Below are 27,445 nucleotides of genomic sequence, written 5' to 3'. Positions count from 1 at the left end.
AATGGATACGTATATGTATTTCCATCCGTTCGAGGATCCATGGGTACAATACGTGCCTACCTACATACCGGGTACACATCGCATACATATCGAGGATCGCCCCCTTGGGCACCAGACACCGCAGACCTTGTACCCATGTCCTGTACTCGGTACGTATGTATGTCCTAGGTACGTTGTATCATACTTGTAAGTAACTCATATGGTCGGGAAAGCGAGAGAGAGAGAGTCTCTTGTATTCCCGAATAAACGGGCGAGCGCAGAATCAACCAATCAATCCATCCTTACTCCTGACGCGAGGAGATACACACCGAGCACGAACAGAGAAAGTATCCATCTGCTCTTTCGGCTGCTGTTTTCTTCTTTTTATTAGTTGAAAATCCCGTATGAAGTGAAGATCATGGCATTTCGGGCAAGCAAAGCCACAAACACTACGCAGTCCCGAGTAGTGGGCTTTCTTCCTTTCTACTTGTACCGTGTACAGGACGAAATAGGGATCATCCATTTCCGACCATGTCTTCTCCAAACACACCATCTTCTTTGCATAAGTCATTCATGCCTAGCCTGGTGTGGGTGTCCTCGATGTTGAATTCCAGTGTTCTTCTCTTCCTCACAACCTTCTCTGGCTTTCTCTCTGGATTTTCCCAAATCGGCATGGCAAATCAGTCCTGAAGTTTTGGGTCAGGCTCGCTTTTTGGGACCTTTCCAGCCATTCACCAGGCATTGAGGCCGTGATAGAGTGGTGCGAGGCAACTCGTCCCTGGCTCATGTCCACACGCGTGACTCCAATGAGAGAGTCCTCTTGGGTGATACAACTTCCATCCGCGCGGCAGATGTAGAATATACATGGATTTCACCTTCAGAAATCTCCTTTTTCTATCCCATACCCCTCTGAACGCCTGGTTTTGTTCTCGAATACATATCCACTCGACGCGCCAGCTTGGAGGATAGGCAGAAAGAGAGCACCTTTCGATCCAGAGCGTATCATGGGCTCCCTAAATTCTCACCCCACATGGCCTCTAAACAGGCAACTTGAAGCTCTTTCCTTTGAGGACCCTGGTTTCACACACATGTCAGCTGCAACTCCCGAAAACAAATCCGTGCCACCTTCCAATAGCAAGTTGGTCCGCGCGAGAAACATCAAGACTCACTTGGTGTAATAAACCCAGAAAAAGTCGGAATAAAGGATAGTCTGGATCACACCGGCGACCACAGCAATCGGATCAAAATGCGCCTCTGCAAACCACCGATAGATCCAGTTCGGAATGTACAGAGCACGGTATATCCCCAGTGCAAACAGATAGTGTGTGGTAATTGTCTCGGCCTCGCCCGTCCTTTGAAGCATGAACAGCTGGGGCAGGATAGCGACGCTTTCGAGCCAGATAGAGAATGCCCAAAGCACTTCGGGGATGGTGTAGCGGTAGGGGAACAGCAAAGCGAGAACGGCCGAGCCTCCGGTGAGGTAAGACACGCGGAACGTGTCCAGATTCGGATCGTGGGTCGGTTTGTAGTCGTTTAACATTACGTAGAGGGTATAGAGGGAGGACGAGAGGAAGATTAGCTTGAAGATGGTGTTCCATGCACTGTCGGTGAAGGTCCAAAAGAGGTCTGCGCAGAGCATTGGCTATATTAGAGAAGAGGTCTTTCGCAGCGCTGGAGCTTCTGGGGGCAGGACGAACCAAGATACCGCGTCACGTAGACGAGAAAATATAACGCTTGAGTTTTGAACGAGATTCCTGAACATGACTGTTTCCATATGGCACAGACAGATGGTCAGCGATCAATGGTCCTACTTGCTCGTGGCCGACGCCGTGTCGTTGCGCTAGGGAGATTTCTTCGACATACGTTCGAGACTTTCATCTTGTGAAGGAGGATGAAGATTGAGACCAGATGCGACAGGTCCGCTGCGCGACAAAGAGTTGAATTAGCATGCTGGCGACTCTCTATGGGGAGGTCCGTGTCCGCATACCGAGTAGCCTGAAAAGATTCATGGTGGGCGACACTCAATAGGAGATGAAGCAGCTGGGCACTGCGCAAATGGGAGTGACGAAATGTCGACGACAAGGCCAAGTAAGTATCAACCTCGTAGATTGAATTTGGGGGGTGGTTATTTGTTGACCGAAAGGCGCGGGTAAGCTGCAAGAAATCTTGAGGGCAAACAATTCAATTAGAAGAATGGAAAGCTGTCGAAAGGAAGCGAGACTGGATTTCAAGACACGAAATGTAAAATGGTAAAGGAGGGACAAAAGTGCGCAGTCCCCGGATGTAAGATGATTGAAGATGCGCAGAGAATCGTTAACATGCCAGGCTGTTCAAGATTCTTTTTGGGCCAAAAAGGGACCGACGAACGCGCATGTTCATGCGCAGGCTGTGATTGGCGGAGCGGGCGGATGAAAGGCTCCAGAATCCTCTCGTCAAGCTTCGTTAGGCTCCCTAGCAGCCGTCAGCGCCGGAGACGCTGCAAGTAACTCACCTAAGGGCGCCAATAGAGAGCCCCTATCCGTGCCACTCTGGGTACCTCTATGCCTAGAATCCCCACCCAAGGGGGAAATCTGGGCAACCCCCCCCCCCCCCCCCTGAGATGCCTAAGCCCTATGAGTTGTTCAGTGAGGTGCACCTCATACGCAACTGGGAAACTCTGTAAGTTGTAGGTTGCAATAATAATAACGGAGCTACGAGTAATCTGGTTTAGCCATAATGATCAACCAATGTACCCGTATCATCTACATATGTATGAATATATAAAAATTGAGCCCTATGTAGGTACATATGGGGAACTCGTCCGCCACCAAAACACCCCCTGACAACCCCAACTCCTAATTCCAAGTATCGACATGTCGGAACGTCTTCAAGACCTTGACTCGTCTAGGTCTTGAACTCCCTTGATCGCGTTCCACAAACCTTCTTCTAGGACGAGAAGGCAGTCCATCTTCGTCCCTATCCCTCTCCACCAGCTCGTCTTGCTCCGGGTCGAAACAGATCTCCCTCTCTTCCCTGCCGCCAATACCGTTCTGACACACAGGATAAAGCTCTCTTGTGAACATGTCGCAATAAACCCCCTCGGAGAGACTCACGAAATGCGGACCCTTGGCGGACTCGCTCTGGCACATTTGTACCGCGCTAGAGAGGTTCAGGCTGCTTTTGACAAGCGCCGAGTCGAAGTCGAGGTTTGGGGTGATGCTGTCGTCGCGCGAGAATGTGGGCGCAATCAGCTGCCGTCGTGAAAGAGGACTTGAAGGCTGATCGTCCTGTAACATTATAAACGGGGCCCGACACAAGTCCTCTACCGAAGTAATAGTGTAGAAATCCAGGTCCTTCTCATCAGTCTGCAGGTTGAAGCTAATACCGGGCAGTCGAATACCGTTTGACCCCTGGCGATCGATCCAAACACAGGACGCAGCTTTCCCCTGGGCGTTGGGGAGGACCGTCAACGCAGACTCATAGTGATCTGCACCACAGATCCTCCCCAAGTTGCCCGTCATGGTGATTTCGGAGCCGTCAGGAGCCGTCAAGCGCACGCCGGCCATACAGAGGGGCATTTCCCCGGCATTGGTGATGTATATCCAGTCCGGTACCGTGGTGCCAGGAACGGTGACGGCGAGTTCTTCCTCTTCACCAAACACATCCAACGCACCGCCGCCTTCGCCAACATTATTGCTGCTGTATATCGTAACTCCGGGGACTTCGTCGTGGCCATAGTCTCCCTGGTTCGATCGACCCCACCTCTTCATACCGTTTATCACCGTGACGGTGGTCCCTGACGAATCTCTTTTCCTCATGGGCAACATATTATCTCCGCCATGTTCCCAGTAGTTGCAAGCCGGTTTGTCGAAAAAGTCCTTGTTCATGGGCGTCCCGCAAGGGTCGCTGTCGCACTTGCGGAAGATGCCGCATGCCATCCCGACCGAAAACGAGCCAGTGAGACCCAACACGCTGGCCGTGGTGGCAGCATGATACCAGTGCCCCTTCGCCCAGGCCACTGCCCGGATCCATGAGTAGGCGGTGCCCATGACTTGTGAGGGCAGGAGAGGGGACGGACTCCAATAGATGTCGTGTACGCGCTCGGGCTAGATAGTCTGATGAAACCCTTCGATTAGATGAGGGAGACGGGAGACGAATGAATACAAAAATACCTCGAGAGGGTAGGCCACAAAGCAAGTATCCTGGAGTTGAAAAGCAGAGATCCATAGCTGTGTTCTATACATATAGCATTTCACGGGCACAAGGAGAGGATGAGGATGAGGACCTGTCGGGCGAATAAACTTTGCATGGCGAGGCTGAATACACAAATAAATGTGTTTCCGTCAAGTGAATGGCTTGTCCAGATGCTTGTCTAAATGGTTGCCCCATTACTGCGGCTGTAAGCTTGAGCTTATTCTTGGTGTGTCACTTGGAACTTAGAAGACGAGAATGTAGTGTAACCACGCGCAAATATATGGGAGACTGGCTGGTGAGGGTACGGGTCCGGATCGGGACGTTTATGAACTTTACCACAAAGGTCATTTAGGGCGTTCAGCATGTGCTCATTTGGGGAAACTTCATTCATTCATGGTGGTAGAGAATCGAGATCTTGCCTTGAGGCACAATGACCTGTGATATATGTAGGCCATGGGCATCTTGGTCAACACAGCCTCGACCCAGTCAAGCACACAGGATTGTACCACTGGCGAGTATTGTAGTCCCTTTCTTTTGTCTTTCCAAGTCCTTTCACATCCCCTTTCTGCACCTGTCTCTCCCCCATGCACTTAATCCGGACTCCACGCACCAGTGATGAAGAAAAGGGGCAAAGTAATGTCAGCCCGAAACATGTCAGCAACTGGTGTGCCTTTGAACTTAGATTATCCCGTCGTTCTGTAACACTTGGAGTGCTGCTTCGTTCATCGTTATATAAATCGCAAGGCTTTTTTGTAACCGTCAATCCTGCGCCAAAATTCCACATAGAAGTGACGAAAGGATAGATAAACCAGCAAGTTTGCGCCAACTGGGCCTAAGAAAATGGGACGTCTTCAACTCTGTGGCAGCGAAAGGTGGTCCAGCTCCCTCGTAGTGCCTGAGAGAGGCAAGTCCGTGACGTCGTGTCTTAAAGCGAAGCTAACGCCGTGTGTTCCGTACCGTTTCCTGCTCATCGTGAGTCGCACATGGAGCGATGCTGGCTCATCAGTCATAACATTAGTGCACATCGTGGCCGAGCAGTCAAATATAATGTTCGACCTTGATTCCATATGCTGGTTCTGTTGGTACATTGCCATGCACATTTTGGGGCAGTGAAGATGAATTATATGCTGGTGAATGTCCTGTGGCATTTCCAAAGTTATTGACAGATGGAAAGTTCAAACCCGGCGGTGTTGCGTTGGTACAATTCATGGACATGGCGGGTCCGGTGTGGTAGTGGTCGCGGTGATTGAGAGGGTCATGCTTCAGCCCAGCAGAGACATGGCTGACCTCTGAATGAGACTGCAACGGTGTCATCCACCGGTTCTGCTGTTGAAAAGCCGAGCTCGTTTTGAATCCCGCTGTCTGCAAAGGCAAGCATGTGTTTACAGTGGCCTGCCTGATTGCTGTAGAGCCCTTCCTTGATCCGGCCACAGATAATGCCTCTGGAGAGTGAGCTTCTGCATTCGTTTCGGGGCTTTTCACTGAATCTGGAGGCGAGTTACGACTGGCCCCTCGTCTGACTTGACAAGTGGGACACAGTTTGACAAATCTTGAAATGAGCTCTTTGGGTACCCTAGCATGCATGATTAGTCTCTCGAACCATAAAGAAGGCTTGCGAGTCAAACCATGAGTACACCTTTCTGACCTGCGCAGATGTTTTGTCTCGGCCGCCGTGTTGACACTGTTTGTGTGCCTTGGTCAGGATCTTAAACAACTTCTCCCGCACTGCCACTGGTTTCCCTTCATGGCAAATCTTCCTTAAATGCTAGACCATGTCAGTCATTAACGCTGGAAAATGCGCCCTATCTCACCTCTGGGATTTTGCTGTCGTTAGGTTGCAGTGTAAACATCTTCTTGACCCAAAACCTAAGCGGCGGTCAGCATTCTATAACACTTCAAACACAGCTGTCCTCTTGGAGTAGAATCGGACTGACCTGAATTGGGCTGACTCTATGGCCGTTGTCTTCTTGTCAATAAGCACATGTTTGATGTTGGCAGCTCGCCGCGCATGAATGAGAGCCTTGTCCTGTTTCTTGGGAGAGAGGTCTTGGACGTAACTACGGATAATGAATTAGCAATGCTCAAAAAAAAAGAGGCGGGCACTGTCTGTACCGTTTCATCAGCTCATCGAATTCGTGTACATCCGGATAGCCCTCGAGTGGGGGAAGAACAGGTTCTGACAGCATTGTGTCCTCATTTGGAGAGTCTTGACACTCTGTGCCATCCATTGAAGTGTATTCTCGTGGAGGAGCGAGTCGTTGATGGTGTGAACTTGTCCGATTCCCCGAGGACGTGCTGTAGTAAGAGCTCTGTGGGAAAGCACGAGACTGAGAAGGAAGCGTAGGAACTCGTGGGCCTACAAATGAATAATTGAGGTTTGATCCGGATGTTGGAGGCAAATAGAGAGGAGGAGCTGACGTTCCTGGACTCGGTGCGTAGTTTGCTGAGTACGTCGAACATGGGGTGTGTACAGTCTGATACTGAACTTGACCATCACTGTAGAGGTAGCTGAGACCGGTTCCATTGGAATAATGCGACATGGCGAGGTGCGGACTTTGAAAGAAGGAATTGTAATCCTGACTGCTTCGTGGCGCATAGTCGGTCATTCTTGGAAGTGCAACAAATGATAGAAGGCCAGTCAAACGAGATCGCAGCGGATGAATACAGGCACAGCGTTCACACCACAGAATCTGTCACGGCTGTCAAAAAAGAAGGAATATGACAAGTTCGATGCTCTTGGACTGTGCTGATGGCTTTTCCCTTGTTGTTAAGTACTTTGAGATACCTCGAGTGACTCGACGGGAGGCAAAAGAGTGAGGAGGAGTGTAGCTAGACGAGCACGAAGGCAGTCAGTCCGCTATAGAGATGGAAGGAGAGAGCTGCGGCAAAGGGTGATTAGAACTTGAAGAGTTTAAGACAAAATGCTTGTTGGGTCTCTCATATGAATTCAAGAATAAAACAAAAGGTGAGGTAAGGTGTCGAAAGGTTAACCACGGCAACACGCGTAGTTGATATTCGAGACAGAAAAGGCCGGCTAGAAGAAGTTAGTGGCAAAAGCAATGTGCTGGACACCTACCCGCCTAAATGGGTTAAGAGGCCCATTCTCGTGCTGTTGTGGAGATACGAGGACTGGCGAGCAAGGGCAGACAAAGACTGAGGTCTGGCTGGAAATGAGCAGGATCCATGAGCAGGGCGGGGGGGTGGGCATGGCGAAGATAACGAAACCGTGAAGGCAAGGAAAAGGGTCTGGAGTAAGACGCATATGAGAGAGAACGAGGCGTTGCCAGCATCAGAAGTGGCAACGGTTGGTCACTCGCCTGTGGACATGATTGGGTTCCGTTGAGTTCCCACCCGCCTTGACTTCCTGCCCTTTCTCGAGGCCGTTCATCTCTCTGTCGTTCTTTCGGATCGTGGGGTGGCCGTTCTCCTCGGTACCCATGCTTAGCCGTATGCACATCATAAGTGCATGTCTATGCTTGACAGATGTTTATTATCGTAGAGAGGCTCAGGGGCAACCACAGAAACATCTTCTGTTGAGGTTGATGCAGTCTTAGGAAGAGCCTCCCCGGTACAGAAACAACGCTGGCTGGTGGTGTCTGGACTCTGGGCTTTGAAGATTGCAAGTATGTGGTGACCGGAGTCTCGGGCTCTTCAGCGACACCTACTTCAGGTCGTCGAACCAATTTTGAGTATTTTCTTTGAGTGGAGAGCGAGCGTGCAGGTCTGCAAGACTGCAACGGTTTGCTCCCCAAGAGAACCAGGCGCGTGAGAAGGATGCCCCTGTTCAGATCGAGACAACTAGCCATTTTGGGTAGCCTGGTAGAGGTACCTGTAGGTCCAAGGGACGCTCGGACCGACATGTTCGATCCCTGGGTTGCCAGGTTCTCTTTGCGAGACACGTTGATGGCCCGGGGCAGGGGTGTCCACTGGTCTGTGAGACGTTGAAAGAGGCGAAGCCCCCAGCCAACCTGATGAGAGCAACTCGGGCAAGGTGAAGCCACCACGAGTTGAGCACTGACGCTGTTCAGCGGGACCAGCAGAGGCAGCAGTGTCCATGAGCAGATTGGGAGAGATCGCCGGAACGAGATGGTGCGTCGCATGCAGATGAGGGCGCAGAATGTTTGTTTGCTAGTATGCAAGGTTTGAAGATCAGGAGTCGAAATCGCAGGCGGCGATACCAAAGAACGAGTCACAAGGCTCTGACTACCCACACGTGACTACGGCGAACAGTCACGTGTGTCCCCCTTAGCCTTTGACAGCCTGCGCTCTCTTCTTCCCATTCCTCGTTGCTCTCCCTCACTCAACTTCTCCTGAACACAACACTCCCTCTGTCAACATCTCATGTCGCGCTGCATTCAGCCGAACTACATTATCTGCTCAGTCCCGTATCAGGGCTGCAGCCGTGCTGAGATATGCTCTACTCATTGCTCCCACACCAACCCCATCTTCTCCTGCAAAAACTCGTAGTGGCTGCAAACCCCCCCCCCCCCCCCCTCCGAATTCGTGTCTAGACCAAACAAGGCTCACCGCAGTAACAGGATTTCAGACCTGGTCATCTCCGGTGATTGACGCATGTCTTTCGACCTGCGCTCGCATGCATGCCGGCTTTCAGCCCGACTTGTCTGCAAGTCGATCCCCTGTCTTTGGGGCTTGGTCTGGGTCCCCTTCCCAGCCAATGGTCTGGCCAGCTTTGTTTGCTGCTTCAACCCTCCACCACTGGTCGGGTCAAGACACATAACCTCCACTTCTCTACCCTCAGTACACCTGAAGATGTTTTCGGATCTTGGGTCGAAATTTCCTACCGAGATCCATTCCAGCCTAACCGACAACGGGAATGCACTAACCTTCTCCCTTCCTCGTACGCATACTCATATGAACTGACAAGTTTTGTATTCGGCCCACTAAAGGCGGATAGCAAACAGACAATTTTCTGGGTGGCCAATCAAACCCCGTGGTCCCTGGCCGATTCAGAGACTGGTCCGGTATCGCCACTGGTGCCTGCCACGTGGACAGACAACAACTGCGGCGAGAGCATCGCCAGCGATGAACAGAGCTCGTGTTACACGGATAGCCCGCTTTGCATCTCCTCGTGGAAATGATCGCCATGATTGGTCGGATCTACGCCAACCAAATCATTGGATGCTTGTCACTTGAATTGGTTTTAGGTACAGGACGATTTGGTGTTCTCCTGCGATTTCGAGGATCCCTCTTCCCGGATCTCCAATCTCTAGGCCGGTGGGCAAGCCACCGTCTCAGCCTGATACTGTATCGCTCCCCCTCTCTTTGACACTCTTGCAAAGACCGCCTCGGCGCCTGTTTCTCTACTGCGACTCTTCGAGGGTAATTAACCACGATTCGTCCAGGAAATGCAGACGTAGTCCCTTCGCTGAGCTCGCTAATCGGAAGTAGAACCGTACTTACGGACACGAAGCCAACCAGAGACATGCCACCCAGGCAGACATGATTGTTCCACAGGTCAACACAAGGACTCAACAACTAGCCAAGCAACCATTGCCCTGTGTGGCCGATGAGCAGCTGTGACGATCGACCACCCAGGCCACTAACGGCCGTCTCTTATTCGCTCTTGGCCCTCCCAAAGTCGTCATCCTCCTTCCCCGGAAAGGGTCTCAAAAGCGTATCCACATGACGGCGGAGGTTCACATCCTCAGCAACTTCCAACAAAAGATACCAGAGAACCGACCATATTGATTGGACCGTTGGTGCGATTCTTCAGCAAATGATCCTGGCCTTGTTTGGCGTCCCTCCCATGATGTGTCTGAGATCCACCTTGAATTTTCTTGGAGCGCCAGAACTCGGCTCACAATGATTGACATGTACATCGGACGGAGCTCAGCGACATCATTGCAGAGGAAGTTCTGAATGACTCAGGTCGCGAGTCCTGGGCATTCAAACGTCCTGCAGTGTGATTCTTCAAGGGGAGGCGGTGTGCGGGCCCCTCGTCCCAAATGGAAGCTCGTACACAGTCCCAAATCTCCTGCTTCATTCGTACTAACCTCTCTGCAACACAGCCAGTGGCTCCATGCATCACGTTTCTACCTAGGCAAACCCATTCCGGGGCAAGGTTTCTTCGGTTCAGCGGTGCCATGATGCTGAGGAACTGATGGCTCCTTCTGTTCTAGATGAGCCCCAACAGTTGTCGAGACTCTGACCTCTGAATGCCCGGTCCACAGCCTTCTGCCACGTTGATTTTCGAATGCCCTGCTGAAATCTGGCCCAATCGCTTCTCGTGGGTCAATACACTGTACTTTCGGGCTGGATGTGGGCTCCCTTCCTTTGTGGGCGTGTAATCCACCCCGGGGAGGCGTGAGTCGTACACTGGGTAGCAAAGGAAAGGCGGACACAAAGGCAAAGGTCTTCCACGACATATACTGGCCTTGAACGTGTGCCGATAAGCTATTGGACGATGCTCCGCCAGTTCAGTGCCAAGGGAGCAATATATGCAAGCAAGTGCATTGCAATGGACAACGAAGCGATACTGAAGTCTTGAGCAAGGGTAAGACATATGCAAGGCCTTACTTCTTGACGGAGGCAGAGAAGTTTGGGCATGTGAGATTTTCATGTGTCAATTTGATATGACAGCCATCAGAATGAATGCAGTGCTCTTTACAATGCAACTTTAAGCATCTGATGTTTCGGCAGGTTCGCTATTCAACCCGACTACTATATCTCGGGGGTCATCTATATGAACGGGTGCCGCCGTGCTAGACTGGAACCTGGACGGAGAATCACTTTCATGCCGAGACTTTATGTCAGATATGAAGATTCCGCGGGAAGCCAACACTGTATCAAGAGTTCGAAAGCATTCGCCAACCCCTTTGATGCTGGCTTCATCTGAGATGCAAGGACCGGATATGTCTCTTGCAGTCAGCAACTCCTAGGCATTGATTGATCCAGGATATCACATTGCCAGTCACGGTGCCAATGTCCTAGCTTAGGCTGCTAGGGGTCAAAGCAAGCAAGCATAGCGGTGCTACAAGCCGTTGTGGCCTTGTGCCAATCCGCAACCTCCGGAACAACGACACTAGGCTCAAGGCTGTTGCCTCGACAGAGGAACTGCTTCTTCAATAATAAGACTGAGACTTTACATATCAAAGTTGACCTGAGAGAATCACGGCACCACACACATGACTTACAAGCAAGGCTCTTGACCATACTGGATCCGCGACCCTGTAATTGGGCTACTTGACCAGTGAAGAGGGCGACCATTACTGCAGGCTAGATGTTGCTGCAGGGTCTATCCGACACATTGTGTAGAGACTGATTCTTATAGTAGTGCAAGGGAGAGAATGGAAGAAACGGGAGCCTTGTTATAGCCTTGTTGCCATCGTATTGTCGTGCCTGGTTTCTTCTCCACTCGAATGCGGGGTTCAAGACAATTCCCAGCTTCTTGTACCTGCGTTTCTCATGCCATTTGTTTTTATTTCCACCTTCGTGGTCTCTCCCGAACTTTGTTGAAGAGTCACCCATCCTCTCTCTACTCATTCCGTGGGTCTATATTGTCTCGTATAAATTGACTAGAATATAGCGATCATGTCCACGTCGTCCCGCACATCCCACCAGGGCACCCTCGCCGACCTCCTCCCCTCTCACTTCACCACCCAAATAACCAGCTGGCTGGCCGAAGACACTCCGTCTTTTGACTACGGCGGCTTCGTCGTGGGATCGGAACCCCGTAGTGCGCAGCTCCTCTGTAAGTCTGCCGGGGTACTCGCCGGGGTCCCTTTTTTCAACGAGGTATTTCGGCAGCTCGATTGTGCCGTGGAATGGCATTATGACGAGGGAACATATCTCGACCCGGACAAGGCTGGGGGCAAGATCAAGGTTGCCACCGTCAAGGGACCTACCAGGAAACTACTTTTAGGGGAAAGAGTCGCATTGAACACACTCGCACGGTGCAGCGGCGTGGCTTCCAGGTCACGAAAGATGCTCGAGCTGGTGCGCAGTGCTGGCTACCAGGGTATCTTGGCCGGCACCCGCAAGACCACACCGGGGTTCCGACTCGTCGAGAAGTACGGCATGCTAGTCGGCGGGATCGACGGCCACCGCCACGACCTGTCGAGCATGATCATGCTCAAGGACAATCACATCTGGGCGAAGGGGTCCATCACCAACGCCGTCAAGGCGGCCCGCGCGGTGGGGGGCTTCGCGCTCAAGATCGAGGTCGAGGTGCAGACCGAGGCAGAGGCGGACGAGGCCATCGAAGCGGGCGCGGACGTGGTCATGCTGGACAACTTTGACGGCGAGGGCTTGAAGGTCGCGGCGAGGAATCTCAAGGAGAGATGGAGGGCCCGCGGCCGAGCAGACGTGCTCCTGGAGAGCAGCGGCGGCCTGACCGAGGCCAACGTCAAGGGCTACATCAATAACGGTGCGTCAATCTTTCTCCCCGTCTCTTGTCATTTGCTTGCCTACTTTGTCTTCCTTTGTATATGCATGTCCCTTGTGCGAGGCGGTTGGCAGAGTCATGTTTTCCTCGCTCGTCAACTTTTGTATGATCTCTTCTATTTCCCCCCTTGAGCGCCTCACCTTATCCTTTTTTTTTTTTTTCGCTTTACTAACTTCCTCTGTTCTCCTACCGTTGCAGACATCGACATAATATCAACGAGCGCCGTCCACCAGGGCGTGCCGCATATAGATTTCTCCCTGAAAATCGACCATTGAACCGGTTCCAGGCCCTTTTATTTTAGCCTTATTCCTGGCTTCCCGTCCCTATCTATGCATCCTTCCATTCACTCATCCATCCATTGATTGATTGGTCTGTCGGAATTTACAATCTTTTCTCCCTTCTATTTGGCCGGCAGATGATTCTCAACCGCCCGGTCTCTCTCTCCATTTCTCGGCGTGTTTGTCATTGTAGAAGATCAGGTTATGTTAAGGTCCTGCTTCGACAGCGACAGCGAGACTCCTCCCAGACCCCTCGCAACTCATCTCGTCCACCCGGTTATCCTCTTCTCAAGTCCCTATTCGCACTTATGCTCTAGGCGACACGGACAAGGCCTCGATTCGCGTAACTTCCCAAAAAAACCTGTATTGTGATAACTCGGGTAGGTAAGGTAGGTAATGACTTCAATGCCATTAAAAGAGGAAGAAGAAGATTCCGATCAAAGCACCCTTCAAGCAGGGAAATGTACAATGCTCCGTAAAACCCCATCGATCCTCCATCAATCCATCCCAGAGTTCAAGAGTTTCCTTCAAATCCCCCCTGTCGAAGAAGGAAGACAAAAAAAAGTCCCAAAATTCATCCCTGGCCTTGTCCATCCATCATCGCTGTCCCTGGGTATTATATATATCCTGCCTGCTTGCTTCCTCTCTTCAATACTCCGTCTCAGAAAAGGTAGTTGGTTTTGGAAAAAGAGAAAAACCAAAAAGGAGCGCCGATACCTGTACCTCCCCATGTGCCACCATGTCGACAATTTACCAGAGCCATTAGTACCTAGTATCCATCACGTCTTCTCCTCCCCCAGCGGGCACCGCCAAAGACTTGTTTTCTTGTCGATCGATGGAGCCCAAAGTCGCCATTTTCGGCAACCCATCCCCCATTACTCTTGTCGTAGATATCCATCGGTCTTCTTGTTCCATACCGGCCCCTTACACGCATTGGCCAAAGCGCCCTCCACCGTCCGTATGAGTTGAAACTTTTGTCTTATTTGTCATTGTCCCACTGTTCCGCCACTCGGTATTGGAGGTCCTCCGTTCGAAATGGACCGTTCGACTTGCTCAACAGGTAAAGACCTCCTTCTTCGCTGCCCAGCAGCAAGGAGGAATGATCCGGCGAAAGACGGCCACACAGTATTTCACTGCCGATGTCCACAAGGTCTTCGACAAGGACATCAGCAGGTGAGCGCCGCGTGTCCCAATACTTGAGGATGCCATCACTAGACCCTGTGTATAATTGTCCCGGGGTATGGCTCCATTCGATGTATCGGACGCCCACATCCTCAACCTCTCGGTCTTTTCCGGGCGGGATCCGAATCACGGGATGACCGTGAGCTAGCCTGTGTAAGGGTTTTTGAGGCTGACGCCGATCCCAAACGTACGTCGAACCGTCGGTACACGAGGCCGTGACAAGATCGTAGTCAATGGTCACATCGTTGATATCCTTTGCGCGACAGCTATACCTCGAGATCGAGTCTGGCTGGTTGGGCGAGTACAGCTTAACCACAGAATGCTCTCCTGGCTCTCTCCTCGTCAAGGCATTGCTTGTGCTCCCAACGGCGAACAAGTCGCCTGTCGAATTCCAGGCGCAATCAAACACATATGTATCTCCCTGCGGAAAGTGTAACTGTTCGCAGGACCCTTCACGGAATTTCCACATGGCGGTGCATCCGCCGCCAAAATGGCCGTTGATATCATTCCCAAAGCCTGCAAGGAGCCAATCCCGGCTACGAGCGTGTCCGAACCGGAGACACGTCGGTGAAAACGGGAACGATTTCCTTCCTGTTTCCCGGTTCATCCTGATCTCCTGAGGCCGGACATCTACCTCAGAATTCATAAAGAAAACTCGGATCGATCGGAGTCCGCCTTCGGTACCTGTCGCGAACAATGTGCTCTGCTCCCCAGCCACGTCCATGACTTCTAGCCGCTGAGAATACTGTATTTCCGTCTTACAGTGGATGGAAGCCTCATCCCCCACGTCCCAGACGCGGACCTTATTGTCAAACCCAGCACTGTACAGCCTGTTGCCCGTTGGAGTAAATCGAACCGCGCTGACGGTCTGGTAAATATACTTTGGCTCCCCAGCCGCGGCATTGCCCAAGATCCGATGTTCAGGAAGATCTCGGAGCATCTTGGAAGGTACTGAGCCATAAATCAAGTTCCCACGTCGGTTGTTCCGGAACTTTTTCGAAGGTTCAACAATCGAGTTGCTGGCAGCCGCAAAGTGTTTGGAATCTGGGGACCAGTCCACTTGCACTATGTCGCTCGAGGCGTGACCCCAGGCAAACCGAAGGTACATATGGCTGCCCGATCTTGCAGATGATGAAACGGACGTACGAAGCTTCAGAGACTTGGTCTTGATTCGTTTGACTCTCGGCTGGTCTGTCGGTGTTGCAGTCTGCTCTCCGTTCGGGTTATCGTTCATTGATGATCTGCGCTTCCGGGTCATGTGAGGAACTTTGGCCATCACGGCAGCTGCCCAGTCCAGACCACGACTTTCGCACTTGTGGCGAGTATCGTAAGACCATTTCGCCATCATCTGTTGGTACGTGCGATCATATCCACGTGTGCTTAGAATGGCGGCTGCCCGTTGCCACATGTGTGACTTTGTCGGTCCGAGATCTTCCCCTTGCATCAAATCATGGATGGTTTCGATCATAAATGATTCTTCCTCGTCTGTCCACCGACGAGATGAGTCCCGCAGCGACTGGGAGCTCTTCTTAGGTAGTGATGAGTGTTCTCGTCGATTCTGTGCCTTGGGGGTTTTCGGAGGGACAGTGGGTTGAGCATTCCCGACGTTGCGCCATGCGGTTCCATCTAGAACCGGAGACTCCTCATGTACAATGTCCTGATCACGATTGCCATTGTCAATGGGCGGAGTGGTGCGCCAAGCAGTTTCATCTGGGACCGGAGATTCCTCATGCACGATATCCTGATCATGGTTGTCATCGTCACTCAAATAGAATGGAGCACGGTAGTTGTTGGCTTCATCAACACTTGAAGTCTCGTCTTCCTGTCCAGGAGGCTCCTCTGGGTCAGGTATTTGGATAACCTCGGTGCGTTTGTCTTTCAAAAGAGGCTCGCTGGTACCGCGACGTGCTCCTATTTGAGGAGTGGATCCAAGCGTGGAAGTTTCCACGTGTCGGGGTTCTGTACCGGAATCCAACTGCTCCGACGTTCCATTTGTAACGGACGTTTCAGTAGCTTCCTCTCCTTGTCGTGGAGCAACCGAGGGGGAGGCCTCAACCGTGGGCTTGGGTCCTGTCGTGGGTAGTCGCTGTTGGTGGTGGCTATAGTTTCCGCCGGCATATCTCATGCAGTCTTTCTTCAAGTCTAGAATGGACTTTGCATGTTCAGAGGCCAGCATCTTCACAAATTTAGTCAAGACAGCGAGATTTTCGTTGAACTCTTTATCGTGCTGTTCGATAGAGCGCAGAAGCCGCCTCACTGGAGGGCTGTCGATAGGCCCAGGTCCCTCATCGTGTCCGATGTCTAACTTGCCGTTGGTCAAAACATCAGGCCGTGGATCGCGCCTTGCGTCAGCAGATACCGGCGTCGGCATATTCTCTGGCGTGGATGAGGGCGGTTTAGTGATACATTGGCAAAATGAGGCCCCGAGATAGAGTTCAGTGAATCGGTCTTCGAGAGAGATGGCGGAGCAGGAAGATTGTCAATGTGAGCAGTAGACTTTTGCGATGTGAAATCAAAACGAGGCCATGCGAGGGCAGCAGCGCTAAGCAAGCTCGAGCCTCGCGGCAGCCTTGCGGTCTGGCAGCCACTCCGATTGGCTGATTTGCAGAGATGTCAGCCTTGTCTGAGGAACAGAAGGCGGTCACAAGGTAGAGCCACGAAATTGTCCGGCTGTCTGTTTGCACATAATCAACGGTCTGTTGCTCTTTTTGCTTCGTGGCCCGATAGTATTCGACGATGGCTGGGAAGCTACGAACTCCGCTTCTGTTTCCGTTTGCCATGTGGTGACTGTGCCGAAGTTCAACCGCCAACCATCCAACCTTGAACGACGTAAACAACATCGTCAATGTTGGTAGACGTTTTTCATGCTGGCACCGCAGTTCTCTTCACACTTGCCCATATCCTTCAGCTCACCATCTCCTAGACTGGAGGCAGGAGAATGGCCACCCAAGATTCCGGCGAACCGACGCCTTCTTCTTCTTCTCCACCAGATCTTGAGGCCATCTACACTCACTTGTCCCGCTACCCATTCTCTACTGATTCCGAGTATCAAGCCGGCCTTGCAACGATTTTAGGTCACCAGTACACGCCTGTAACACCGGAAGAACTGCGCGACAAGTCAGACCTGGTGCTCCAGGCCCAATGCTTCTATTTCTCAAGGAAGTTTCACATCACCCCGCCTGTAGCTCCGCAAGCATACTCAGCGTGGCTTCAATCGCAACCACATCCACATCCACACCTTCAGCTGTTCTCACCACATTCCCAGCCTGAAGCCAGCCCCTCAGAACCACCGACATCATCTGCGCCGTCTTCGCTGCCACGAAAGCCCCCTCAAACGGCCGCTACCGCCTCCACCTCCTCAACCGATACCGGTACAGCTCCTTCGGAAGCAGCTCAAGACCCACCATACCCCACTTCCTTCGCGGCTATTGTGGACCTTATAACGCGCAACATCCCCGTTCCAGGGATAGAAGAGATACCGCCCACTGTCCTCGAGCCAGGATCGAGCAAGATCGATAAGACACCTCGGAGGAGGAAACCTTGGGAGAAAGATGCCGACACGTCTGGCTCGGAAGAACAACCGTCGCAAGAGGATGGAACATCTGTCCAGGCAAGCGACACACAAGCCACGACAAAGAGTGAAGAGGGCCGTGAACCTGAGTCTGGGACCGAAGAAGTTGATATCAACGGACACAAAATGGCCGGCGAAGGCGTGGTAAAGATTCTACAACCCAATGCCATCCCGGACAGTGGGCTGCTCAGTAGAGACTGAACAAAGGTACTCGAAAAGAAAGCAACGCACACCCTCCATCACCATCCGAGCTACGACTCCACACATTCCTGCGGCACCGTGTTAACCATAGTTGCAATGTCCGACGGAGAGGTCTACCACGTACATATGTGACGATGCTATTTGCCAGATGAAGAAGCAACAAGTACGCTGAGTTATGCATGGAAACTTGCTATCGCCATCTCGCAACATCCACGGTAGACTACGGCTATCACTGAGATTCCATGCAAAGTATCGGTGCTCAAGTTACGGAGATAGTACAGCCGAGAGAGGCGAACGTCTTCAGCCGGAGAAAGGCAATTAATCAGGATCGAGACATTTCGAACCGTATTGTACAGCACATTAGTGATGTCTGTTCTGCCTGACGCTCTCTCTGCAAAGTGACGTGCTCATGGATGGAGCTCAATCCCTATACCAGCTTTCCTGGGACAGAGAGGGAACCCCTGAGGGAAAAAAAGGAAGGCATAGACTCTTTGGCACGCTTGTTCAGCTATGATGTTCACTATCTGCTACATTGTTCTTTCCATTCTGGATGGTTTTTTTTTTCATCATGCCACTGGTAAATACATGCTTTGTCAATTTTCTCCTTCATTTCTTCCGGCGGGGCCATGGACAACTGTCAAAGACACGATATGATGCACAGTCACCCGCCATGACTGATGAACATTGACGCCGATAATGCTGCTAGCTCTGAAATATTGCCGTCAACAAGTTGTGATTCAAAGCAAACACCCACACGCGGCCGATGTTTGTCGGGTCTTTCGTATCGTCGGCAGATATGAAACATTCCTTGTCGATATGAAGAAACACATACAATTGAATATTTTTGTCCGATAAGAGGCAGGTGCAAATGAACAAACCAAGAGGTCCGAGCCAAGATAAGATACTGACTTCAATGGCTCGAGTAGTATCCTCCTCCCCATCGGTCGTGGCAGTTTTGGTCGGTATTCCAAGTTTTAGGGTAGTCGCCCCTTGTTGTATTGACAAACTTGTAGAATACCCTCATCTTGAACAAGATGACGCGTAAGTAGATGAGATGACGAAGCGCAAGACTAGACCTCTGTCCGTAAAGACGTATCGAGATTCTGACCTAGCGGAAACGAGGCCATTGGTTGCGTGGCTGACCAGGAGCTCCGAATGGGTTGACAACAGCTCCGGGACCAGGACGAGTGACCGAGTTCGGGTTGCAGCAGAGCATGGCGACTCGGGAACCAAATTTGGAACCACGCAAGGAGACCATGTGCTTTCGAATGTGGATGGCCACCTGCTCTCGCTGATGGTGGTGAGTGTTCATCAAGATCCATTGAATCAGATAGTTGCCATATTGGTCGCCAGCAATGTCGATAAGCGGAATGCGTGGACGATCTGGATGAGCAGTGGTGATGACTCCAAGGTAGCGATCCAAGAATTCCGGCCCACCGATCTTGAGGCATTTCTCGACAACTTTAGAAGCAAATTGGTCAATGCTGTAGCTGTACGAGTTGGCAAGGATATGGTCAATGACGCGGCGCTTGTCAGGGGGAGAGCCATGCTCGCACAAGTGCTGGATGCACCAGTTGCCGAACTGACCGTGGGCAATGAGGTCAATGTTGGCAATCACTTCTTCGATTGCGGGTCTCTTCTCCTCCTCGATGCAATTCTCGAAAATGTTCTGAACAACTAGGCTGCCTGTTTCACCCAATGCAACTTCATGCCACATACCACGAAGCGCCTTGTTGACCTCGAGCATGATCTGTGGTGGTTCTCCGCTCCATCTGAGCTCGAAGAGCTTCTGCCAAACATGACAAGCATAGCGGTGAATAACCGTATCCGGAATGCGGCGAAGCAATTCTCGAACCATATCAGCCTTGTGGTCTTCTGGAACCGAATCAAATGCTTTCTGGATGACATGGCAACCGAAGGGGTCCATACTCAAGGAAAGTACATTGCCGTGAATGGCATTGGCAATGGCAACAACCTGGTCGGGGGTTCCGTGCTCAAAGCATCGCTGAACGAGAAAGTTGCCAAACCGGTTGATCATGAGTGGGTAAGCTTGGTTGACGATGGCTTCAACAATCTCAAACTTTTGTTCAGCGGTACCGACCTTGAGCTTCTGCTGGAGGAAGATGCTGGCCTGCTGGTCATTGTTGCAAACGATCTTGTCGACAATGTACTTCCAATCACAGGACACGGACTTGTCGAGGAGACGGCGATAGTTCATTGGCTCAAGGGGCGTGACATATGTTTGGCCATTCACCCCACCAGCCGAGAGAGGCCATGGATTTCCAGCACTTTGAACTCCGGTGGTATTGAAGTCTGTGGCAGGAGTGATTGGGGTGGTGATACCTCGTTGGTAGTTGTACTGTCCTGGAAACCCGACAGGGCTGATGGGTGGGGGGGTCAACGTGGTAGCGGTTGGCGGGAAGCTACTAAGCTGTGACATTGGGTCAGCGAGGCTTGGGTTGATCCTCAATTGTCCACCATTGCGTCTCATGCTGAGTGTAGGATTAATTGGCATCATGTCACTATTTGACCTCATGTCATATCCCAGCGGAGCTCCAGTACCTGAGAAGTTGCGTGGCTGGAAATTGGTCTCTGCCGGGGAGAAGGGTGCGCCGTAGACCCCATTGTAGGCCTGTCCAGAGAGACGTGCATCACGAGGGTGGTTGTATGCTGGAGCAGTAGGGTTGGTAGCCAAAATATTCGTCATGGATGTCGACGGGTTGTTCCAGATACCCCGGCTACGGACGAAATCGTTGCGGTGTTCGTCCTGACTAGCCCAAGCGTCGGTCTGCGATGTGAAGGGACGGGCAGAGGCATTGAAAGCGCTTTGCAGGTGACCTATGGTTTGTTCAGAGATATCAGTGGAAGCACCAAAGTCGACTTCAGATGGAGGCCCCATGGCTTGATCGATGGTCTGTTTGAGAGTGCGGGTCTCGGCGAGCTCCTGTTCCTGGCGTGAGATGACGGATCGGGCAGCCTCGAGCTCCTGTTTGACACGCATCATTTCGGCCACATCGACCTTGCTCGTAATTGCTGAGTGTTGAGTAGGCTTTGCAGCTTCAAAGCTGTCATCACTGGAGGGGTGGCCCTTGTGGTTCTCGGATTGCATCTCGCTTCTGAGTTCCTGCTCTTGCTTCTTCAAAGCCTTGCTCGAATCTTGGAGATTGTTCAGGAGCTTGTCGAGATTGCCGAAATCATCAGGCTTTCGCGACTTGACCTCGCCAGTTGGGGTAGCAGTCGGTTTACGGGAGTCATTGAGCTTGAGGCGCGAGAGAATGTCTTCCATACCACCGCCACCCATCACGTTGGGCTCAGAAGGTTTGGAGACGGTCTGCTCAAAAGGGAGTTAGCCGGCTGTAGAAGATAGGTCGTTCTGAAAGGGCGAATGAAGCAGCATACCTTGTCCTTTGCCTTTGGAGGCTGGACGTTGCTGAGCTTGTCACTGTGCAAAATAGTGTAGGAAGGACGGTTAGAAGTTGCGGAGTGAGAGTTGGTGGCCATCTAAGTGCGTGTCAGTGACAAAGTGAAGCAGAAAAACAAGCAACCTTACAGTGAGCGTGTTTGCCACGGCTGCAGAGCTATCATCACTTTCCTCTCTGACCTTGACTGTTGGGGTAGATTTGCGACTCATCTTGCCTGTTGGAGATCCAGTTGAGACAAGCGTGGCCATGGGGGTGTTGAAAGTCCGGAAACCAAAGAGCCTGATTGACTGAGGTCTTTACAACATGCAGAGATATCCAGGTATTAGATCAAGTGAAGTCAGGGAGAGAAGCACACCGTCAGAGCGGCGACAGTGACAAGAGATTGCCTGCAAAATGCGGAAGACTTGCGAAATGCTGGAGAAGTTGAGGGTGTAGGGGGTGAGAACAAAGAGAGGGGCGTATGAGAAGAAAAAGGGAAGATGTGATGGGAAAGAAGGAAGAGAGTGATGGCAGTTGCAGGCAGACGAGGAAGAGGAGGAAGAGGAAGTCAAGGGCCAGTGAAGAAGTGACTGAAGTGGGTTTTTAGAAGACGCTCTTTCTTCACCACAACCTCGCCTCTTGCGTCTCGATTTCTGCTCTTGTCTGCTCCCTCGCCAGTTGACCTACCAGGGAGCGAGCGGACATGCCTTACGCGATCTCTCTGCAATTTTCTCTGCTTCTCTCGCCCTATGACCCCGACTTCCAACTGTCATCAGGGCAGGTATGAAGCAGATGATATCTTCCAGTTGCGATCGAAGAAGCCCATTGCGATAGCACCTGCGTGACCCTTCCATCTTGCCTCATTACCTAAAAGCACGAAATCCGGCTGACCAGCTCCAGTTACCGTGGGTATCAGCCTTGCAGCTTGTCGCAAACCAACCTCGTCGAACCCCCACACGACAAGCTCCAAACGCTCTCTCGGAAGAGGTCGAAGCCACACTCCACCCATTCCTGCTTCCAAATGCAACGATATCGATCCGGACCCTGGTGCAGTAATGAGGATTTTTTCATTAGCAAGTCGAATCGGAAATCCTGGGAAGCGAGCCTCTGGGATCGACAGTCCCAGGCAGATTGTGAGAACATTTCCCTCATTATCCAATGCTTGTCCATACTCGGAGAAAGGAACAACTGTTGTATCGGCTCCAAAATACTGCAAAAAGTTTCGGCTTGTTTGTACTGCGATGGACAGTGTCTGGTCGGAGTCGTGGACGACTTGAAATGGTCCAGTTGTTCGAAGTATTGCGTCCAAGGCGCCTCTTTGACGACCGAATCTCTGGTCCAACGTCCTCCAATCCAGGGTGACCTCCCTGCCCCAAACATTGGAAGCGGTCTTGACAAAAGGAGGCAATCCACTTCCGGCGTCAAAAACATGTGGCACATCATCAATGAGGAATTGGTCAGGAGCATTCGCCAGCCGTGCGTTGGGATCTATATGAAATCGGTGGATATTTTCTGTCCGTATATGCCACTGAACCAGAGATCCACATACACTGGTTGTTACCTTTATTCTCCCCAGTCTGTCTGGGGTTGACAACTGGTCAACAACGATCCCATACCTGGAACCCATGTCATGGGAGTTTGGAATGGCAAAAACAAAAGATACGGGTACAGTGAGCTTAATACGCCATGCAGTCAGATGTCGCCAGTAGAATTCCATCATTGATTTGGTGGTCATTGTGCCGTCAAACCAATGTCCCTTGTGCAACATCTCCGCATACTGCACCACTTGCCCTACTTCTGCCAACAAGACGTTCATCAGCCGAGAGTGGTAAGCCGGAACATTGTCGTCAGCTGATCCATGTTGTTGTAAGATCGAGATGCCCACCAAATTTTCAGTCAAGATTTCATGGCGGAAGCTGCTTCTTGAGTTCTCGAGAAGAGCGTTTTGGAGAGGGGATGCTTCGTTCCACAAGACGTATGGCACGTAGTTTTCAATCGAAGAGTATCCCGACGCAACGGCGGCACCTATAACCCGATCAGGTTGATGGGAAGCAAAATACCACGTCCCCTGCCCACCGTTGGAGTGGCCGGCAACAAGAAGCTTCTCAGAATACACGCGTGGACCGTCCCATCCTGTGGTGTCAATCCAATCAGCAACTGCGGCCACTGCGGACTGAGCATCAGCAAATCCCCAAGTATGCCAATCATCACCACTCCAGGGACTCATGCCTGTGGGGGTGAGTATCCATGCCGGCAGATGAGGAGCATCGTCAAACATATGTCGCGCCAGGGGTCCATCTACCTCCACGCCAGCTCCATGAAGGTTCACGATGACAGGTAAGTCGTGGCTTTTTGACTTGTTGGCCGTAGGTGGCGGCTTCAACATCGCGTAAGATATTGTGCCGCTTGGATGGGTGTATGTAATCCTCTGTAAGGACGACATTTCTACATGCTCCGGCTGTGCAGTGAAGGTGATCTCGTTTAGCCTCCCGTCCTGACCTGAATAAACCAGAACGAGCTCCAATGATTTGTTCAATCTGAAGTTGGGATCGAAGACCATCTTTACTGGACGCGATTGCCCAGGCGCAAGGAGTATGTCTTGACTGGCAACGACATAACTGCATTCCGCAGACACGGCTGCTATCCGGCGCACATATATCCATGTCGCACCTTGGTTTCGGACCGGGATGCTACCGTATCGTGTGCAAAATCTCCCATTGACCACATTGGGCATCACCAAGCCATCTGTGACAACTGCGAGCTCTTCAGAAGCAGGTTTTATCCTCAGACCTGCTTGGATTGTTGGAGGGAAACCGCCCCCCATGGAGCGAACCTCACGCACAAGTCGTACGCTGATATTGTTAACCCCAGGGTGGAGTTGAACCAGCATGGGAATTCGTCCAAACCCGAAGAAGTCTCCACCAAAGACATGCATATCATTGATCCAGAGTTCAATGATATTGTCGCTGAAGACATTGACAACTCTACTCACCATGTCCCAATTGAAGATCTCCCCTTTCGCCCATGCTTGATACTGAAATGCTGACCATCCATAGACTTTTTGAGCGAACTCCCAATCAATCCCGTCAAAGTCAAGAGAAAGAGTCAGTGAGTGTTCACCGTTCGATACCCTCGGGCTATACTCCTTCCGAGCCCATTGCACTGTCGCGTTTCTCGCCAACGGACTCGGGAAGCAGGTCGATCCATTCGGAGTGTTGTACTGGATCCCTCCATAAAACTCAAGAGGGTCAGCGCCCCAAACCGCTTCTACCAGGATGTTAGTCTTGCAGCAAGCACTTCAACAGAGCTGTTCCAACTACCTCGAGTTCCTAATCTGAATGGGCCGATCACGTCCCAGGTGGGAAGGATAGTGACAGGACTCTGGTCGACGGTAGCCTCGGCCGCCAGTATATCCTGAGACGTGGTGGCAGAGGAAGAAGCAAACGGACGAGCGACAACAAAGGGCCAGAGGCTCAACAGCTTCACAAGCCCCATTCTACTACATGGCGATCAACTGCCCTCATCTGCACAACAAAGAAAGTCAGGTTGAGGTCGCATGGTCGGAAAGATATCGGTGTCGGAGCTCCAGTTAATCCGAGACCGACATCTAGAAAAGCAATTTATCCGAAGATAGGCTTTGCGTTATCTCGCCGTGCGATGGCGGCGCAGCTGCGGTGGCGCTAGAGGATTACCATCCCTGCTCATGCTACTGTAGGTATTGTCCGAGATTGAAAGATTCTATGCATCATGAATCCCCAGGTTTGATCCAATCACTGAACAATCTTACCATACAACAACAAAACGACGTCCGCTCCATGCAAATGGCGAACACGACAAGGATACCTTGAAACAGCACACCAGCAAATGCAGTGCAGAGTGGTTGTGTCTGTTTCAATCCTGTTTCCTTCCACACCACTTTGGCATCGACTATGACCACCACCATGACCCAGACTCCTGAACCCCGGATATTTACGCACCGATCTGTATCTCCCTTGAAGAGCGCAAACGAATCCTCTGGCCATGAAAGATTCCCCTCTTTTGACAACAGCACTCCTCCAAACCTCCACGTCAATGCTTCCGTGGTCGCAGAAAGTCCACAAGAAATCACTCCAACGCCACATCTCAATGGCGAGTTGAAATGGCCGATCAGAAAGATGAGCCAGAGGCTGCGCGATGCTCGGCCCTCTGGAGTGTACACACATAGGTCCAGGCGAAGCGTCAGTGATGCCATTCACAGGATTCGTACACGACAAGGTAGTGTGAGCGAGAATGCGCAAGAACTGGCTGAGGCGCTGAAAGCCCCAGTTTCCTACAAACTGATTGTGAGTGAGCCTGACTGTGATCCCACCCAGAGTCTAACAAACGATAGGCACTGTGCATCACCTGGTACATGACCTCTGCCTTGACGAACACGTCCTCCAAGTCGATATTGAACGCATTTCCCAAGCCGGCGACCCTCACGATCCTACAGTTCGCCTCTGTCTCGATCTGGTGCCTGATTCTAACAGGCTTGTCCTCTCTGTTCCCCTCGATCAAAAGAAGTATACCTGCGCTGAGGAACGGCCTCCGACAACCTTCATGGGACGTCCTGTACACGGCATTTCCTCTTTCAGTCTTCCAGTTGCTCGGCCACCTCTTAAGTTCATATGCAACATCCAAGATCCCGGTTTCGCTGGTTCACACAATCAAAGGTCTCTCACCTCTATTCACTGTGCTGGCATACCGGTTAGTGTTCCGCATACGTTACAAACAAGCCACATATATGTCGCTTATCCCACTCACCGTGGGAGTCATGTTGGCGTGCTCTACCGATTTTTCGACAAACTTCTGGGGGATCAGTGCTTCCTTAGTGGCAGCTATTGTCTTCGTGACGCAGAATATATTTTCAAAGAAGCTATTCACCGAATCGGCCCGCGCGGAAGCCGAAGGCCAGGTGCACCTCCCCCGCAAATTGGACAAGCTCAATCTCCTATGCTACTGCTCCGTCGGAGCCTTCATGCTCTCGGCGCCAGTCTGGCTTTACACCGAAGGCTTGGAAATCATGCGAGACTTCTGGAAGGATGGGTCGATTGATCTCACTGAAAAGAGGGGTGCCATGGATCACGGGCAGTTGGCTCTGGAATTTGTCTTCAATGGAATCTTCCATTTCTTCCAGAACATCATGGCGTTTGTCCTGCTCTCCATGTTGTCCCCGGTTTCGTACTCGGTTGCCTCATTGATAAAAAGGGTATGGGTTATTGTTGTGGCGATTATCTGGTTCCGGAGTTCGACCACCCCCATTCAGGTTGTCGGTATCGGTCTCACATGTTTTGGCCTTTATTTGTATGATCGGACGAGTATGGAAGACGCCGCCGAACGAAGGACTCGTGCCGATCATTTTCGTCACAAGCATACACCACTGTTGCCTGTTGCCGAAGTGAAGACACCAGGCCACCATGACGGCTCCCAAATTAATGACGACTATGTGACCGGAATGTCAGATTCACATCCCAAAAGAGATGATAGTCGCAGTCGAAAATACGATCCGAGCTACATCTCTGGGTGGCTTCCTCCTGGAACGAAACAAGAAAGTACTTGGGCAGTGGGGGACCAAGATGAAAAGCGATAACTAGATGGATGTACCACCACTGGATTAACATAGCGAAGGTGTTTTTTGGAGTCGGCTAACAATGTGTTACTGGATTTCCGGGAGCCTTGCGGATAAAGAGACATTGTTCTTGGGTGAGCGATATAGACAAACTGGGCGACGTGGCTGCTCACGACCAACATGCCCAAAAAAGGGAAAGAAACGAAAAAACGAAAAACGAAAACGGACGGTAGCCTGCGCTCGAATCTTTCATTGTAACTCGAACTTGGGGGTAATGTAGCAGCCGTCGGTAAGGGAACCGAAGCATCATGGAAATTTTGATTCTTTCATAGCACGCTCCAGCTACGGCGCGACGATTCATGATCTTGATCTGGGATCATGTAGCAGAGGAGAAAGAGATTTGTGCAAGTAGAGAATCTGCAACCCTGGCTCCTACAATAAATCATGTCCACGAATGAGTTATGGGAGAAAAAGAAAGAAAAGAGTAAAAAGGAAAAGGCCGAGAGAAAATTGATATACGAATCAAATGACAGAGAATCTTTGGGGGGCTGTGACACGCCCAAAAGGGTTTAGTGTGAAGGATGGCCCGGAATGGCGCATGCAGCGCCGAGATGCTGAGTGTGCAGCCACCCCCAGTTTGACCTTTGCGGTTTCAAAAGCGACCTCGAC

At 51.4% G+C, this 27,445-nt stretch overlaps 9 protein-coding genes across 9 annotated transcripts; 3 read left to right on the top strand and 6 right to left on the bottom strand.

The window, feature by feature from the left end:
• Positions 1-1,144: 1,144 nt before the first annotated feature.
• Positions 1,145-1,988, bottom strand: AYO20_02724 (hypothetical protein; the record flags this gene model as incomplete). Its single annotated transcript, XM_022641028.1, has 4 exons — positions 1,145-1,605; positions 1,677-1,743; positions 1,843-1,901; positions 1,967-1,988. The coding sequence occupies 4 exons, from the start codon at positions 1,986-1,988 to the stop codon at positions 1,145-1,147; spliced, it is 609 nt and encodes a 202-aa protein (XP_022502903.1).
• An 825-nt stretch (positions 1,989-2,813) lies between these two features.
• Positions 2,814-4,007, bottom strand: AYO20_02723 (hypothetical protein; the record flags this gene model as incomplete). Its single annotated transcript, XM_022641027.1, has 1 exon — positions 2,814-4,007. One exon carries the CDS (start codon positions 4,005-4,007, stop codon positions 2,814-2,816), a length of 1,194 nt encoding a protein of 397 aa, XP_022502902.1.
• A 1,718-nt stretch (positions 4,008-5,725) lies between these two features.
• Positions 5,726-6,338, bottom strand: AYO20_02722 (hypothetical protein; the record flags this gene model as incomplete). The annotated part of the gene is made up of 4 exons (XM_022641026.1): positions 5,726-5,917; positions 5,964-6,018; positions 6,087-6,209; positions 6,265-6,338. 4 exons carry the CDS (start codon positions 6,336-6,338, stop codon positions 5,726-5,728), a joined length of 444 nt encoding a protein of 147 aa, XP_022502901.1.
• Positions 6,339-11,703: 5,365 nt separating this feature from the next.
• Positions 11,704-12,831, top strand: AYO20_02721 (hypothetical protein; the record flags this gene model as incomplete). Its single annotated transcript, XM_022641025.1, has 2 exons — positions 11,704-12,538; positions 12,755-12,831. 2 exons carry the CDS (start codon positions 11,704-11,706, stop codon positions 12,829-12,831), a joined length of 912 nt encoding a protein of 303 aa, XP_022502900.1.
• Positions 12,832-13,813: 982 nt separating this feature from the next.
• On the bottom strand, positions 13,814-16,387 carry AYO20_02720 (hypothetical protein; the record flags this gene model as incomplete). The annotated part of the gene is made up of 1 exon (XM_022641024.1): positions 13,814-16,387. One exon carries the CDS (start codon positions 16,385-16,387, stop codon positions 13,814-13,816), a length of 2,574 nt encoding a protein of 857 aa, XP_022502899.1.
• A 567-nt stretch (positions 16,388-16,954) lies between these two features.
• Positions 16,955-17,788, top strand: AYO20_02719 (hypothetical protein; the record flags this gene model as incomplete). The annotated part of the gene is made up of 1 exon (XM_022641023.1): positions 16,955-17,788. The coding sequence occupies one exon, from the start codon at positions 16,955-16,957 to the stop codon at positions 17,786-17,788; it is 834 nt and encodes a 277-aa protein (XP_022502898.1).
• A 1,108-nt stretch (positions 17,789-18,896) lies between these two features.
• On the bottom strand, positions 18,897-21,458 carry AYO20_02718 (hypothetical protein; the record flags this gene model as incomplete). Its single annotated transcript, XM_022641022.1, has 3 exons — positions 18,897-21,119; positions 21,188-21,289; positions 21,339-21,458. The coding sequence occupies 3 exons, from the start codon at positions 21,456-21,458 to the stop codon at positions 18,897-18,899; spliced, it is 2,445 nt and encodes an 814-aa protein (XP_022502897.1).
• A 503-nt stretch (positions 21,459-21,961) lies between these two features.
• On the bottom strand, positions 21,962-24,684 carry AYO20_02717 (hypothetical protein; the record flags this gene model as incomplete). Its single annotated transcript, XM_022641021.1, has 4 exons — positions 21,962-22,677; positions 22,873-23,214; positions 23,266-24,456; positions 24,510-24,684. The coding sequence occupies 4 exons, from the start codon at positions 24,682-24,684 to the stop codon at positions 21,962-21,964; spliced, it is 2,424 nt and encodes an 807-aa protein (XP_022502896.1).
• A 446-nt stretch (positions 24,685-25,130) lies between these two features.
• On the top strand, positions 25,131-26,797 carry AYO20_02716 (hypothetical protein; the record flags this gene model as incomplete). Its single annotated transcript, XM_022641020.1, has 2 exons — positions 25,131-25,511; positions 25,559-26,797. The coding sequence occupies 2 exons, from the start codon at positions 25,131-25,133 to the stop codon at positions 26,795-26,797; spliced, it is 1,620 nt and encodes a 539-aa protein (XP_022502895.1).
• Between the last annotated feature and the right edge of the window lie 648 nt (positions 26,798-27,445).

This window comes from Fonsecaea nubica (assembly GCF_001646965.1).
Source record: "Fonsecaea nubica strain CBS 269.64 chromosome Unknown Scaff12, whole genome shotgun sequence".
NCBI lineage: Eukaryota > Fungi > Ascomycota > Eurotiomycetes > Chaetothyriales > Herpotrichiellaceae > Fonsecaea > Fonsecaea nubica.
This window is presented reverse-complemented; position numbering and strand designations above follow the sequence as displayed.